This window comes from Antedon bifida, chromosome 2, assembly GCF_963402885.1.
Source record: "Antedon bifida chromosome 2, ecAntBifi1.1, whole genome shotgun sequence".
NCBI classification, from domain to species: Eukaryota; Metazoa; Echinodermata; class Crinoidea; order Comatulida; family Antedonidae; genus Antedon; species Antedon bifida.
This window is the reverse complement of record NC_136227.1, coordinates 8,592,434-8,609,155: the sequence shown is the minus strand read 5'-3', so window position 1 is coordinate 8,609,155 and position 16,722 is coordinate 8,592,434. Positions and strand designations below refer to the sequence as shown.

Below are 16,722 nucleotides of genomic sequence, written 5' to 3'. Positions count from 1 at the left end.
TTATTTTTTATGAGGTGTGTTAGTGTTACTAATTATAAATAGGGAGATCATTCCTTATTTTCACAGTACATTTTACATTGGTTTCTACCCCTGCACAAATTTTAAACAACTTGGTCTATGTTGAATAAGGGTAACAGTATATCTAGTACCGTAATTGCAGATTTTTCCAAAAGCATGTGACTATGATCTCATACTAATTAAGGTTCTCTCTTGCAGTTTCATTTTCATTTATTTACGTCAGCACTTTGCCATTTTACTGATTTTCCCACACGCTAAGTCTGAATTTGAAGTAACAACCAAGCACCTTTTTGTTTAAATAGGCCATCAAGATATCAGATAAATTACTAATTGTGAAGAGGGGCGACCTTCAATGGTTCTCTCACGACACTTCCCGATTCAACAAGAAAAAAGTTGTCTCAAAACAGATACATGTTCTTGTATTTGCCGACAAAGTTGTCTTGACGAAGAGGAAGATTAAAAATGACCGTGAAGTGTTCGAAGTGTTTGACTGGTGTCCGAGGAATTTAGTCGATGTCAAATCAGTCGAACTGAAATACGATACATTGGTAGAAGATTACAAAAACGTTATGATGGTCGTGTTCCTTCAGAATCACGAGAAGAAAGAGAAGAAGTATTTTATAAATACATCAAGCGAGTAAGTATAGTAGGAGAATCCCGGCCTTATTCATTTTAGACGTCTAATTAAAAAAAATTACAATGCAAAAGGACATTCACAATTTTTAGGCCCCCCCTTATTTCAAAATCCAGAATCCCACAATTTGATTGGTTGATTTTGTATCACATGCCATGCATTATATTTTGTATTATAACACACTTAAATGTATCTTTGTCATTTGATTGGTTGATTTTGTATCACATGCCTTTACACTACAGTGTATTTTTGTACCATCCTCACAATCACACATTCAGCTTTTTTGAGAGTTTTTTTAGTGACAGCTAGGCTGGTAAATAATATCTTTTTGGCTTATTTTTAAACAGCGCTAACTTCCAGAGATGGTCAGATGCCCTCGCTCCGCCAAACCGTAGTGACCAAGGGGAAAGCATTTATGAATCATGGGGTAAGTGCCTTCATTTCCTTCAATTCACATAATATAATTTTATGTCACCCATCTCCCACAAACGGTCACACTTGAGCTTCTTGAAATCAATATTTCAAGAAGGCTGTCAGGCTGACGAGTTATCATATTTTATCAACAAAGCCAATGAATCGGACAAACAAAAAAAGATTAGTATAATTAGAATTGCATCTCTTTAGAACAATAGCACAGGTTCCAATTGCATTAACAAGCATCTATCTGATCCCGAAACAGCTCCAGAAACTCAGTGAACCAATAGTAAATTAATCACTGTCCTATCAGATAGGTAGTAATCCCGCTGATACAGGGGCTCTTTTGTAAACCAATTCACCGGGGTAACCCCCTACTTGTCTCAAATAATGAACTTGGTTCTTTAAAATGCACACAGGTTATAACTGTGTACACTGGACCTATGGTTTATAGTCCTAAAGACTTGTTCTACCGCCAGAACTAGGAGCGAATCGGCTTCAAACCCATGCCAATATTGGCTCTTTAAGTACGGTAAATGGCGCCCCTGCCTTTGACTCACCAGTTAATGTGTTAATTGTTAACTCAATACTAATTATTGTATTGAATTGTATTTTATAGACTGCCCTCAAGTGATGTGTACACAAGCATACAATGCGCAAGAACCTGATGAATTGAGCATGGAAGAATCGGATATAATTGATGTTTTACGAAAAACAGAAGGTAAAATTAAATCTTTTATTAAATTGCATGAAATTAATTGAGTAGAGTGAAGTTTTAAACTCCATTTTTGTTATGGCCAACGTCTGTCACAAACCACAATGGCAATTAGTCTTGCATTCATCTGAATTTTGGTTGAAACTAAGCCAGGACTGTTTAAAGCACCTCGGTTGGTCATATCATTGATCAAGGGCTTCTCTCGTCCAGTGCCCACCTTGAATAGAGAAAAGGTATGAGCCAATACGTCTTAGGCAGATACTAGATGCAGGGGCTGACATAAGTCAGCAGTGCTGATTTCAAATGCCTAATGGGACCCCAGCTCCAGCACCCGATATTCCAGATGGTTTCCAATCCAAGCTCTAACCGGGCTCAACGTTGCTGAACTGATGAGAACCATGTTTCAACATTGATAAATAACCACAACGCCACATGACATTAACCCTTGATATAAACTACTACATATGTAGTTTTAATTAATAATAATTAATAAAATATCACCACTCACTTATGTATGGTCTTCATTATTAAAAGTATAGAGTATAACAATAATTACGAATATAAACTGAATATTAATTAATTTCAAAACGAAAGTTGAGGAAATCTGTGAGAATGAGAAAAGTCCGGCCAAACCAAGATTCAAGCTTGATATGCAGACGTCCTAACCATTAGACCACTGGGGCTTTCATGGTATTGTTCAAATCTAATAGCGACTCTTTAATTAAGGAATATGACCGTAATACAATTTTTACCTGTTTTTTGTAAGGTATTCAGTTCAAATCCTGTCGAGGGAAAATAATATTTCTATGAATAAATACAAATACTCTTTTCTACTTAGGTTGGTGGGAAGGCATGCGAGTAAGAGACAGTGCGAAGGGTTGGTTCCCTGCCAACCAAGTTCAAGAAATTGTCAATGATCACGTTCGAGCTCGCAACCTGAAACATCGTTATAAAGTGCTATCGGTCTGTCAGGAACAGCTGCAAAAATTACAAATGCAAGGGAAGGAGCTATAGTGAATCAAACTGAACTCACTCACTGAACTATAAAATAAATAGAACATCAAGTCAACTTTTAACCATTGTATTTCCATCAGCCATGATACATATTTACAGTTTAAATGGAGGATCCAGGATTTTTTAAATGAACGAGCACTAACATATTTTTCTGATTTATTTTGGTACAGAGAAAACAAAACAGATAAAAACAAACAAAAAACATGGCCCTCAAATCCCCAAAATAATTGTTAATTGTGTGTGCCCCTGAAAATGTAAAAAATATATATATTAAAAAATAGTTTTAATAAAAGTACTCAGAAACTGAGTGACGTAACAAAACATTGTCACAGAGGGCGCATTTTGATATACCAGCTCATGTTAAAAGAATACACATTTTTTATTTTATTTGTGAAGTTATTAATGAACCAATTTTTTTGAATTTCAATAGGCATGTTCACATAATATGCCTGTTTACACTAAAAAATCATAATAATAATTTGAAAATTGTAGGCGCTATCGTGCTAACAAACATTTTGCCAATAATTTCATTTAGATTTCAAAAAGAGAACCCTGAATCTTCCCACTGTACATACTTCATTTAGTGTAGTAATTGAATATTATTGCTAATGTAGTACTAGCCCCAAGTCACCTAAAATGTCCTGTACTACAAATGTTTGTGCCAAAGCTTGAAAACTGAAAAAACTTTGATTGACATAGGGCTTGTCATGTTGCCATCACTGATAATTGATTGTTGTAAAAACTGCCAAAGGGAGGATGTATAAATGATAGATCAACCAATCAAAAACTGCCAAAGGGAGGATGTACAAATGATAGATCAACTAAATCAAAGATGGGGACCTCAGGGTGTTTAAATGGATTGATTTATCCTGATTTAATAACTTGTACATAAAATGATATATAAAACTAAAGTCTTTTAGAGGTAAACAAGTACAATGGTTTTACTTCTTGTTTATGAATTTGAAAAGGTCCCACATTTTATGAAAACATTTTTATAAAATAATAAAAATTAGAAAAAAATTTAAAAAATGGAAAATGTTTAGGCATTACATAATAATAACACTTGTAAATTTATTAATTTGTAAATTACAGATATGAATAGAGTGCATGTAAAAAACAATAATGTACAAAGGACAAATATATACAGTATTTTTAATATTTCAGAAAGGTTTTTATAATTGTAAGAGCATGTTTTAATTTTTAAACTGTAATTTTATTATTTTACTATAAACAAATTTTGTTGGAACAAATTGGAGATTTGTTTACAAAGTTTTCCTTTTTTAATTTGCCATGTGTATTGGACAAGATAATAAAAATATTGTTAATCAGTTATTACTGTACTAAATAGGAACCTCAATCCCCAACAGGGGTCTGGTTTCATTTTGCATCAAATGTTATCATATATACTATTCTAGAATTAAGTCAGAATTACTGCAATTAAAAAACAAATAAGGAAAACTTTGTTTAAGATTTTTACTTAATAATAATATACCATTACCCTCCTACAAATAATAAATTACAGTTGTAAACAAGAAATGATCATTGTATTATAGTTAATAGGTAAAAGAAATAAGTAATTAACTTACCGCATCAGGCATGTACTCTTATATAAGGCATATACTCAAACTATTGGACCTAGAGAGTTAGGCCAAGCTATTGTATGCACTGTTGAAGACTCTAAATCACTCTTGGTTTGCTTGCTACTAACTAGCTTGAGAAGGCTAGCCTGGTATGCATCATCTGCTTATGCAAATTAGTGGTGAAGATTTTGGTGTTATTCTCAATGACCAGAGGTATATGGATGGTCATATCTACACTTTATAGATGGGCTAGGCCTAACCATTAACAAAAACAGTTTTTATTTACTATAATAAATATATATTTAAGATATTTTTTAGCCTTCAAGGTCCTTTATGTTTTTTAAATTATCTTTTAACCATTGCTAGTGCAAGAGATACAAATTACACTTAATACTGTGTTTCATTTTCTTAAACAATTTAATTTTAATATAATTATATACAATTAATATTAGCCCATTTTTTTTATTGTTTTAAATATTGTGCCATGTCCGCCCGAACATCGTCCAATCTTGCTCTTGTATGGTTTTTTTTTAATATCTTTTATTTGCTGCCCCAGTGCTACTTTAATTTATTTAGTGCTATCTAAATTATGCAAAGTCTAAGTTATAACATTATTCACAAAATGAATATAATGTACTCAAATAAGCAATCAGAGTGCTACATTTATCTAATTCAAATATTAAAAATTACTGTATTATGCTTATTAATATTTTAAAAGTACATTTACTTACATTGTTGTACAGTAGTGTAATTATTATTTTGTCTTTCATTATAGAGTTCTTTCAAATATATTGTGTATATAAGACAATAGTTTTTTGTTCTGGTGTTTTATTGTAGTACCTGGTAATAAGTAAGCCGAAATTGAAAAAGCAACGAATAAAGTTAACTTTTGAGTCTAGCTAAACATACAACTACAGTATTATAACCCTTACTTAATGAGGGAACACACCTTCAGCAGGGGGCAGAATGATTGGGGTAGAATGATTGGGGTAGCTCCCATTTTGACAGCTAATATTTTATATTTTTGACAGACTATTAATATTATGGTGTTAGCGCTTCCCTGTTTAAAAAATCTGCCCCTGTTAAGGAACAATAAAGGGAGGATTGCTATAAAACAGTCTGATGGTCTTAACTTCCCGATTAAAGCCGGCTTTATCAGATAGACCCCTGTTAGCAAATCTTTTTGTTGCATACGTATTATTAATTGTTTGAGACTGTTTTAAGACTCCTACAAGTAGGCTTTATATTTAAAGACCGCTTATAGGTTAGACCACGATCTATAATAAGCACTTTTCTACTACTCACGAATTATAGCCGGTTAATGCCGTTTATAGACCGCTTATAGCGATCCGCCCCTCAAACAAAAAAGCCTCCCAAAAAGTTGTTATTCGCATTCAAAACAATATTAAATTGAACACAATTGACAGATGTTTTTATGTTATTTATTATATCTTCAATAACTCTGATTAACCAAATTATCCCAAAATCATATTACGAAAAAACTGACCACCACTTCTAGCACAACCCCAAAGTTGATTTTCTTTCATCTGTGGCTACCGTAGATCAATGGAGATACAAATAAAATAAGATATACAGTGTATTCAATCAGCTCCATAGAAAACTAGCTTTAATTTTCTTAGTCATACAAACCAACCAACCCACCTACATATGGTGAAATAAGCCACCAACTGTCAGTTCCCACTCTAGCCAATTTAATTTTATTTAAATATTAATGGTAAATTTTCATACTCTAAAACATATTGTAAAACCTTGATAAGTCAATCACTGTAAAACCTCGAAAAGAAACCCATAGGCGGCTTCGTTTTTAGGACTCTTGGGTGGACTTCTTTTCGAGATTACATTTGCAAAATAAAGAAGGGGGTTGGGGTGGGCTAGAATCAATCTATATTAATCCGTGTACTGGTTCTCTATGCATAAATACATTTTGATTATTCTAATTATTCTTGTAATTTCTGAAAAAAATAAAAAACAAAAAAAAGTTTCTAGAATTTGAAACAATTTTAAATGACAAACCTACACACATACAAGTTTTATTTAATTATATACTTGACAATATAAACTTAGATACTCTAAACCACATAGTCACATAATGACAAATTAATTTATAAACGGTGAAGGTAAAAAAAATTAGAATATTTTTCCTTACTTATTCCTTGTATATAAATTTATTTTTCTATTTTTTCAACAATTTATTTTTTATTAATGAAATAGAAATAATAAGAAAATGGAAGTACAGTAGCATCATAAGTACACGGTATAATTACTTTTCTTTATGTCAAAAATATTTATTTTAATTTAAATATCTTTTTAATGTTTTTTTTTTTCAAAATACTGTAACTATTTTTTAGTATGACCATGTTTTATGATGGAATTGTGATTATTTATTTTATTTATTTTTCCACTTTTTAAAAAAAAATATTATTTCACAGTTGTTCTTTATTGATGTGACAATAAAAATAAATAAATGAAGAAAAAAAATCATGTTTATTGCTTAAAACTTACCTTTTTTGCAAATTCTGGTAAAACAAAAGCTGCTTTATGTATATCTTCATTGTAATATCTAAGGTTAAGATTCTTCTCTTCACTCCACGTACGTACCGGTACTTTGAAATTTGTTTCCTTTAAAGTAAATTAATGTTTTAATGTTATTAATCATTTTATTTAACCAATACAAAGTCTCTATGCAATATATAGATAACAAATATTACAATAACTTAAACACTCCTTACTTAAGCTCCATCTACACTATCAAACTAGTTTGACAAAAAAAATGTGATGTGCTCAAATATGGTAGTGGTATGACATCAATGTGTCCATATATAGGCACATTACATTTTTTAGTCACATAACGTTTGATAGTGTAGACAGAGCTTTAATGTACGTTTTTAGCAGATAAGGTGGTGTAAACTGACATGAATCACACATCAAAGAGGTTTGTTTGGAGTTGAATAATTTTTCAAATAATTTTTCACAATGGACTTGCATAAAAGCTCTGATGCCAACCTGGTTGGCTAGTCTAGGCCTATCTGAACTACCACTGCCTAGAAGTCTGAAAGCGAGGATTAGGTTGGCAAGTACTCATATCACATGAATAATATTTGTACTTTTTTGCCAAGGTTTAGGCCTAAAAATATAAAATAAAACATTACAAATAATACATACTGGATTTTGACTACACAGCATAAAACCTATCTGACCACTAGGATACGTTGGTATAGTACAGTAACCATAGTCAACAACTGGAAATAATGACTGGCAAAACGTGTGTACTTTCTTAATTAAATCTAGGTGAAGCCAGATGCATTCTCCTGTAAATAAAACAAATACAAGAAATTAATTAACACATTCAGTACGCGATTTTCTGATTGGATAATTACTTACTACGCTATACGGCACGCCCTAACATATTATAATAAATCAGAACATGTCATGCGCAGTGGAATTTTTTAGTGAGCTAAAATATTAAACACGATAGATATTTTCCTCAGCGGCACGCGTGGCCGATTCCTCACAAATTCCCCGGCGCACACTGTGAGTCCAGTGTTACTCATGCCAGTTGGCTCAGCCGAAAGCTCTAGTGTGCGCCGGCTTTAGGAAGATCAAAAGATGGCATCATGGAATTACCAAGCAATTGGTATAACAATGGATGAAAAAGGCACACCTTAAGGCAAGCTTATGTCAACACAGAACTTATATCAACTTAACTAACATAATCAAACATCGTATACTCTATTTCTAACAAAACATTTCAATCTTCCATTAACTAAAGCCAAAGTATAGCCATTGTCTCTGGACCATTCTATAGTCACCACCAGGTAGGCTTGCTTTCATCAATGCTTCTATGAATGGATGACTAGTTGGGACCAGGAGAGCTAGTAAACCCATTCCTTTCTTTATTTCACGATCATTCGGGAAATAACGCATCCTCAACTGAAGGGTGCACAAAAAGTCAACATAAGTTAGTTCTTTTCAGTTAAATTCATTTGCTCGAAAAGTCATAAGCGATCTCGCGTAACTAGTTTCTTTCAGTTGAGTTGGGTTTCGTGTCGACATAAGCTTGCATTTAAAAAGTTAGGAGTCAACTTAGATATGTCAACACTTTGCAGTGGGTTAAACATGGCTAGCAATGATAATGATGATGCAAAAAACTTGCTTATTCACTCAATATTTGGAATCAATTAATTTAGACATTTTTGTTTAAATTTTTCTATTTTATCATATTTTTCTACAGTCAACTCTATCAATTCACCAATCACAGTTAAGTGAGATTTCCCTTAAATATTAGGTATTTTACTTAACTCAATAAATATTTAAGTATTTCCCTTAAATTGTATTCACTTAGATAGCAGATTTTTTAATTTTAATGGTGTTTTCCTTAGCCTAAGGGTGAATGGGTCCACAGACATCCAGTATTGGCTGGTTTTCTAGGAATTCTAGAAATATAAATACACATACCCTGAGTGCAAATGATACCACCTTCTCTCAGTGCACCTTTCATTAATTTGAAATATTCTTCTTCAAATAATACCTCTGCTGGACCTGGAATAAAAAAATAAGGGAACTACTTTATTGAAAATGTATTAACATTGAGCATTTGCGAGATATTCGATTTTAACCTTGTGCCCACCATGGTGTGCAATCTAGTAGTAGTTTACATTTGGATTAAACGTATTGGCTAGCTTTACTGATAGTTACATAAAAAGTATAAACAAAATTAACTATTGCAAGTCCATAGCCAGGAGAGGGGAAAGAGTGTGAGTGCAGAAGTGCCCTTTTCAACTACAGACCAGCAGCAGAAATAATGCAAAATAGTATACAATCATTTACTGAGCTGTGAGGGACACGGTAAAAAATATAGCCCATGGTGATCTGGGCACTATACTATATCCCGAGACAAAGTCAGGGGTATATAGTATGTCTCTAGACCAGTCCACCGTGTGTGGATCTGATTGTATTGAAGAAGACATGTGCAGTTTAGCCAGTCTATAGTTTCAAGGTCATGGCAATAACTAATTAACCAATCAGATGCCATGAATTGAAAGGTGCAGGTATATAATCATAACTGGCTTAGCTTGTGACGATTTTTGCCCCTTTTGTGAAAAAACGAACACCACTCTAAAATTCCTGGCTACAGGCTTATATAGAGGGCACTTTATTGTAGTAACTAATTTTATTAAAGCTTTACCATCAGGGTCAGATGAATCCGTAATGATAACGTCAAATTCATTTGTATGTTTCTTCATATACTCAAAGCCGTCTCCAATGTATGTATACACTTTTGGATTGCCATAACCACAGGACATGTCAGGGAAGTACTTTTTGGAAACTTCAATAACTTTCTGAAAAATATACACGTAGATACAAAAAAATAATAATTATGCTTATTGTATATTTTAGAGACAAATAAAAAAAACAAGATATAAAACATTAATTTACATTTGATTCTGAATACATGGAAAACATTCTCTTGTCTGATTTGAACATCCGATCCTCGCTTCCAAGCCAAGCCACTTAACCAATAGACCACAGAGATTGTGTTAGAATAACTAATCCAATCACTACCAGATATAGGCCACTTCAGAGTTGATCAAGCCATGATATCTGAAATCCAGCCATAACAGGGTATTATCAAACTACTGTATTCGGAAAATTAGTCAAATATGGTACGCCTTACCTCATCTATTTCACATTGTGTTATACTTTCAACACAGCCATGTTTTAGAATTTCTCGTATGACACCCCCATCGCCACCACCTATAACCAATACCTACAAAAGATAATGTTAAATGGATTAATACTTGTCCTCGGAAATTCGGATTAGGCTACAGATCTACGGCATCCACAGTGCAGCACCTACTATGATCAGCTCACTGAAAGACAATTCCCTACTCTTTATAGCTGTATGCACACATGTTCAATGGCTTTACATCCCATCTGAAGGATGAGGACATGATAGTAAAGCATCTTTATACAAGTAATACTGTATGATGAATATAAATCCATGCCTCTCACATGCTAGTCAAATTTTCTTACTCTATTCCTGAACCAGGGTTTCCCCGGGTATAGGCCCACCCCAAAGTTGGCCCAATTTCATGTTCTAGGGGGTGGGGTTATAGCAGAGGATCTTAAAGCCTTTACAGCACAAATATTTTGTTAACCACGCACAGTGCATTACAGAAAACTGAATAATAAATAAACTAGAACACATACCTTTTTAGGATTTGGATGGGAATTTAGTGGTAAATGAGCTATCATCTCTTGGTAACTAAATTCATCCCGTTCTGTACATTGTATGACGCCATCAAGCACTAAAACATTGCCATATGTTTTACTGAAAATATTTTAAAATAATTCATTAAAACATATTTGTTTTTATTTAATAATAATAAATGGGGCTAATATAGCTCAAAAATGTATTGTAGTAGGAGAAGTATCCTATATATTTAAGCTTAGAGTATGCAAATTTTCTTTTTTATTTTTCTGTTTGTACGTTTGTTGATATGGATAAAATTTCCGAAAGCGAAAAGTAAGAGAAAAGAGTTAAAAAGGTCAGTTTTCAGAGCAGTCGTTAAAAAAACGATTGGAGTAGCCCGATGGATAGAGATCGCCAAAGGGTGGCAGAGACACACGAAAAGGAACAAAAGCCATAATTCTCTATTGATGGATCGATGGAATGACAGAGTATGACTGTGAACTAGATCGCAAAGATCCAACAGCAATCAACTCACCATGAATTACAGAATGATAAACTATTCTATAATTTATCGTGCTTAAACTAATTTAAAGTCTAAATTGAGGTGTAGAGTTGAAAGAGTAGCGAGTTCCACCCCTGGCACTAGGTTCTTGGGATTGTAAGCATGTTAACCACCAAGCTACAGCTCCACTCACTTAGTTAACTATTATTTAGAATTATTGATAGAAAATGCCATATGGCAGAGATATTGAATAGTGGACTTGTTAAACTAAACATAAAATTGTAAAGGCTTGTTGTTTTAAAAGATTTTTTCGTAGTTGATTTTGTACATCAATGGAAATAATTATTGTCATTGATTTATTTAGTCAATTAAGACCAAAAAAGAGTTTATTTCTCCATAACACCCACATTTAACTATTACTTTTCATACAGTTATTTATTAAACATACCATATTTATTTGAATAAACGCCCTGCTTTAAATAAACGCATCCTCCATAATAGAACATATTTGGAATAAACTCTCCCCTCAAATAAACGCCCTGACACATGCAGACACATTACTATTACAACACATTTTTCATGTAATAGAATTCATTGATTGACAATGACATGGTCTACAATTTAAACAAGCATTTTTACACAATTTTTACAGTATGTTTCACTTCTTGATATTAATTACGGTAATTGTTTTACATGACACTGACAGTTACCATATCAAATTTGTTTAAATAAAACACCCAGCCAGTATGTACAGTGTGGCAAGATAAGGACCTAGGATCTAGAGGCACCATACCGCCTACAACCAATCAGTCACTACCGCCACCACCCAGTCAAGTCCCGTCAATCGTTGCATCAACGTGTGTGTCTGTGATATCGCAACCTAGGCCTAGCTAGCCTACCTTTTGAAGACCATAACATCTTGATACTTTGACTTTTCATGCAGCAAAACTTCTTCTACTTCAAGTGACATACATTGACCAGGCCACAATGACTTTATTTCACTGAACCACCCGTTTCTAATTAGGTCCATCTCTTTTTAATAAAGAATAACCACTCGATCGCCGATAAATACGGTGTTTAAAATTTAAAACACCAAAAGCCTACACACAAAAACACGTGTAAGTTGCGAGTCTAGCGCCACCAATGATTTATAATCAAAAAACTTTTTATATTTTGGCAAGTGATGAATGCTAATTCATTTTATAACATTGAATTTATTTTTAAATTTCTTAATATATTATCGCAGTAATACCAATAAAGTACAATAATTTCCTTGTGTGCTTTATAACCTACTGAAAAATAAACAGCAACCAGTATTTTCATCTCTTGAACTCTGAACTTATATTATTTGTTGCAATTCAACAGCACTCTATTATAAATTAATAAACTCTTTGTGTGCAAAATCATATGTTTGGATAATATAATATTGTAAATGTGTAATAATAGTATACAAATAATGAATGTTTATGAGGTTGGATGGTGAGAATAGTTCATGAGTTGAAAAACTGACTGCCCTATTTGACGTGCTCGTATAACGCAATTTCGAGTTGAAAAGTGAATCAAATATGATGACATTATTAAAAAAAGGTTGTAAAACAGAAATCGGGCAAAAAGAGTGCCACATTAACGTGGCTTAAAGGCATAAAATTTCCTGGCCTACACTAATTTCATCGAAAATAAATTTTGACAATTTTGGAAATTTTAAGCGCCCGTACGCATGCGTTATATGCGCTACACACGTAATTGTATTGCCATATGATGAAATATGACCTGAAATTTATGAGTACCAAATTTTGTTTAATTGTGATTCATGCTTGTGAAGATATGATTACAAACGTGATTTCGTTAAATCGTGCGCAGACCGCGTAATTTTTGATTGTGCACCGTGAAAACATAACCACATCGATTCCTGGCCATAAAGAATATACTCTGAAAAATTGACTTAAGCCCGGCGCACACTGTGAGCCAAGTGTTACTCGTGCCAGTTGGCTCAGCCGGAAGCTCTAGTGTGCGCCGGGCTTAAGCTAGATGAAACTGATATCAAGATAATTGAAGGACAAAATAGTGTTAAGGAAAGAATAAATTAACAAAGATTCTGACAGAATCAATAAGGTTATGCATGCTAATGCATATAACCTAATAATATATCAACATGAACCAATGTTGAACTATTGGTTTTTATTTAAAGAACAATTTTGGTTTGTCCAGTCTAAAAATCTCCCTCTTTCTAATCAATGTATAATGACGCTGTGTAGTGCGCGCATTTAAGAGATATAGTTTCCAAGAGCTACTGTAGTAACATAGTGGTATTCAATTGGCTAGTTAGTGCGCTCACCGCGCTTACAATAGAACAGCGTAACCATTGTTACGTCATCAAATATTCGAAAATAACTAACGACTATTCCAAATTTAAGTCAGAATGAAAAATTCTTTCAATCGATGAACAGTGATTTCAAATTGCTCTTCATTAGAACGAAATAAAACCGCTTTTACTGTGCAATTCAGTTTGGAAATACTATACATCTATTTCCTATTACGTTTGCTATACTTACATCATCTGCTATGGCAAAGTTGATATTTAAAAGAAGATATAATGCTTCTTTAGAAGAAGCCCAGAATGCGATGAGATCAAATGGGTATCCCGCCGCTAAGTACGCTAGGTTCCTCCAGGTGAGGAATAGACGGGCTAGGCCTAGAAACAGGGGGTGTCCTTATGTCAGAAGAAACGCTAATGTTAACCCAACTTGTAAGTTACACGAATTAGATACACTTATAAAAACGGAAAACAAATCAGCTGATATCAATTATTGTCATTTTAATCATAAATTAAATAGGCCTACTAGTGACGACCAAATTTTGTCTCCAAATACAAATGATATGCCTATCATAATAAGTAGTGCTAGGAGTAGTGATAGTGACATCATTATTAGTAGCAGCAGTGATAGTGATAGTAGTAGTTGGCCTAGTGAAGACCAAATGCTGTCTCCAAATACAAATAATATGCCTATCATAATAAGTAGTGATTGTAGCAGTGATAGTGACATCATTATTAGTAGCAGCAGTGATAGTAGTAGTTGGCTTAGTGAAGACCAAATGTCTCCAAATACAAATGATATGCCTATCATAATAAGTAGTGATAGGAGTAGTGATAGTGACATCATTATTAGTAGTAGCAGTGAAGCTGATAGTAGTAGCAGTAGTAGTAGCAGTAGTAGTAGTAGTAGTAGTAGTAGTAGTAGTAGTAGTAGTAGTAGTAGTAGTAGTAGCAGCAGCAGCAGCAGCAGCAGCAGCAGCAGCAGCAGTAGCAGCAGCAGCAGCAGTAGCAGCAGCAGCAGCAGCAGCAGCAGCAGCAGCAGCAGCAGCAGCAGTAGTAGTAGTAGTAGTAGTAGTAGTAGTAGTAGTAGTAGTAGTAGTAGTAGTAGCACTATGCCCAATAGCAGTAGTAGCAGTAGTGGTGGCAGTACTAGTAGTATTAGTAGCAACAGCAGTGGCAGTAGCAGCATAGGAGAAACATCTAGTAGTAGTAATAGTAGCACTGTTGTAGTAGTAGGAAATGGTGATGTTTTGTTTCATTTTCCAGGTAGTAGTGATAACAATTCTAACGACATTTCAAATGAAAATTTTGAACTTGAATCTAATAAAGAATATTTTAATTCATTAATTAATCGTGAAAAAATATCTAAAAATCCATGGGCACATTTTGAATCACAATCAGTCAAAGATCATATGGTAGAATTTTTATGTAATATTCGATCTGAACTCATACGTTATGAATACATAATCGATTATGATATTGTACATCGTAGCCTAACGATTATAGAAAATGTACTAAGCTGTGATAACACAGCATTTAAACTTGGAGATCTCGAAGAATTGGCAATTGCATCATTTTGCCTTGCATTGAAATGTGCTGAACGATACCAATCTAAACACATCATCCCTTATAGTCAGGGTCCTCGTGTATTTCCGTAGGATTTTAATGCCCAAAGTGAGATTTCACTTGATTTCACTTTATTATAGTGCTAGGATACCAAAAATGCTAGGTAACAAATTTTCACGATCCCGTAACCATGGTAACAGCCCCAAATTCAAAATGGCGACCAAATGGCCATATCTCCATAACCCTTTGGTCTAATGACAAGATATTGGTATCAAAATACTCGGAATATATATATTTATATTCGTTGTAATAAAACATTTTTACTAAATGCAACCGGAAATGCTATTTTTCTGTACTATTGACCCTTGACCTTGACTCGTACTGTATCTTAAAAACGGCTGGTCATAGAAATTTAAAAATGGCCTCAAATTGCTCAGACCTTATATATTTATATTTATTGTAATGCAATATTTTGTAAAAAAAATGTCCGGAAGCAAAGTTATTGACCTTTGACATAGAGAATAGCTTACAAGGATTTTTATTCAGTAGTCTCTGGTCATATCTCCATAACCCTTTGGTCTATTGACAAGATATTGGTATCAAAATACTCGGAATCAATATATTTATATTCGTTGTAATAGAACATTTTTACTAAATGTAACCGGTAATGTTATTTTTCTGCACTATTGACCCTTGACCTTGACTCGCACTGTATCTAAAAAACGGCTGATTATAGAAATTTAAAAATGGTCTCAAATTGCTCAGACCATACATATTTATATTTATTTTAATGTAACATTTTGTTAGAAAATGACCGGAAGTAAAGTTATTGACCATTGACCTAATAAACATCAACTTTATGTATAAGCATTTATCTATTTGAGCATGTATCGGCAATTAAAAAATGAGTTTATACGTATTATTATCATTCGATTATTTAATTTATAATTCACATAATTAGTTTTTATATATTTTATAAATAGGAGGCCTATATACTTTATAGTGTAAGTAAGCACATTTATCTATGTAAACAACTTTGGACAATAGTAAAAATTACAGCAGAAATTCATTGCACTGTATTCATTTTCCTCCCATCCACCCTTCACTAAAATGACGTAGTCAAATTGATTCTTCCTGCACTTTTCCTGAAATGTTAATTGCTATACTTTTACAATTTTCCTGATAAGAAACTGGAGCTCCAAAATTGGATTAAAACATCTTTAATTACATCAATACCATGCATTTATTGTGTCAGCATCCTCGTTGCCATTAAGACAGTCAAGGAGTGAGAGTGGTTGATTCTTCAACTTTTGTACCTTTAATGCTTGTTCTTCTTGAAACATTTTCATATATGGAGGTTTCTCATACATTAAACTGCTGCCGGCCATACATTATTATGTGGTTAGACGTTCCTTGGTTCTTAGATGTTTTAGCGATATGAGAAGCAAGCAACATTGACTGCCATTTTGTCATTATCGCCAAGCCAAGGAACAAAAGTGACCAAGAGGTTTTTGATGTTTACAGTATCTTATGATTTTATCTCCTTCAAGCTACTAAATGTTTTTAGTTTCATTTTCTTTTCAGGGAGTCAACCAGACTTTGCTCACAAACTTTAAAAAGCTCGACAACTCATTTTTTTATTATCTCTGTTTAAGATATATTTCTTGACTTCTTTTGCAATTATTAAGACAATGTTAAAAAAGGTGTTTATTTTGTTATGAATGTACAGTATTTTGATGAAATATTGAATG

At 33.3% G+C, this 16,722-nt stretch overlaps 3 protein-coding genes across 4 annotated transcripts in view; 2 read left to right on the top strand and 1 right to left on the bottom strand.

The window, feature by feature from the left end:
- LOC144836153 (uncharacterized) overlaps positions 1-3,140 on the top strand; it is a 38,592-nt gene extending 35,452 nt beyond the window's left edge. For both annotated transcript variants that reach the window (XM_078691363.1, XM_078691361.1), the window contains 4 exons: positions 321-655; positions 1,000-1,079; positions 1,686-1,787; positions 2,620-3,140. In XM_078691363.1, the coding sequence (XP_078547489.1) occupies positions 321-655; positions 1,000-1,079; positions 1,686-1,787; positions 2,620-2,795 (693 nt within the window). In that variant the 3' untranslated portion in view covers positions 2,796-3,140. The remainder of the gene's footprint in view (positions 1-320; positions 656-999; positions 1,080-1,685; positions 1,788-2,619) is intronic.
- Positions 1-16,722, top strand: part of LOC144836177 (ciliogenesis and planar polarity effector 2-like) — a 78,960-nt gene that overhangs the window by 48,090 nt on the left and 14,148 nt on the right. The window lies entirely within an intron of this gene.
- Positions 5,802-12,158, bottom strand: LOC144834989 (spermidine synthase-like). Its single transcript, XM_078689996.1, has 8 exons — positions 11,991-12,158; positions 10,607-10,727; positions 10,071-10,163; positions 9,582-9,735; positions 8,852-8,935; positions 7,559-7,704; positions 6,899-7,015; positions 5,802-6,348 (listed from the first exon to the last, which is right to left on the bottom strand). The coding sequence occupies exons 1-8, from the start codon at positions 12,119-12,121 to the stop codon at positions 6,334-6,336; spliced, it is 861 nt and encodes a 286-aa protein (XP_078546122.1). The 5' UTR covers positions 12,122-12,158; the 3' UTR covers positions 5,802-6,333.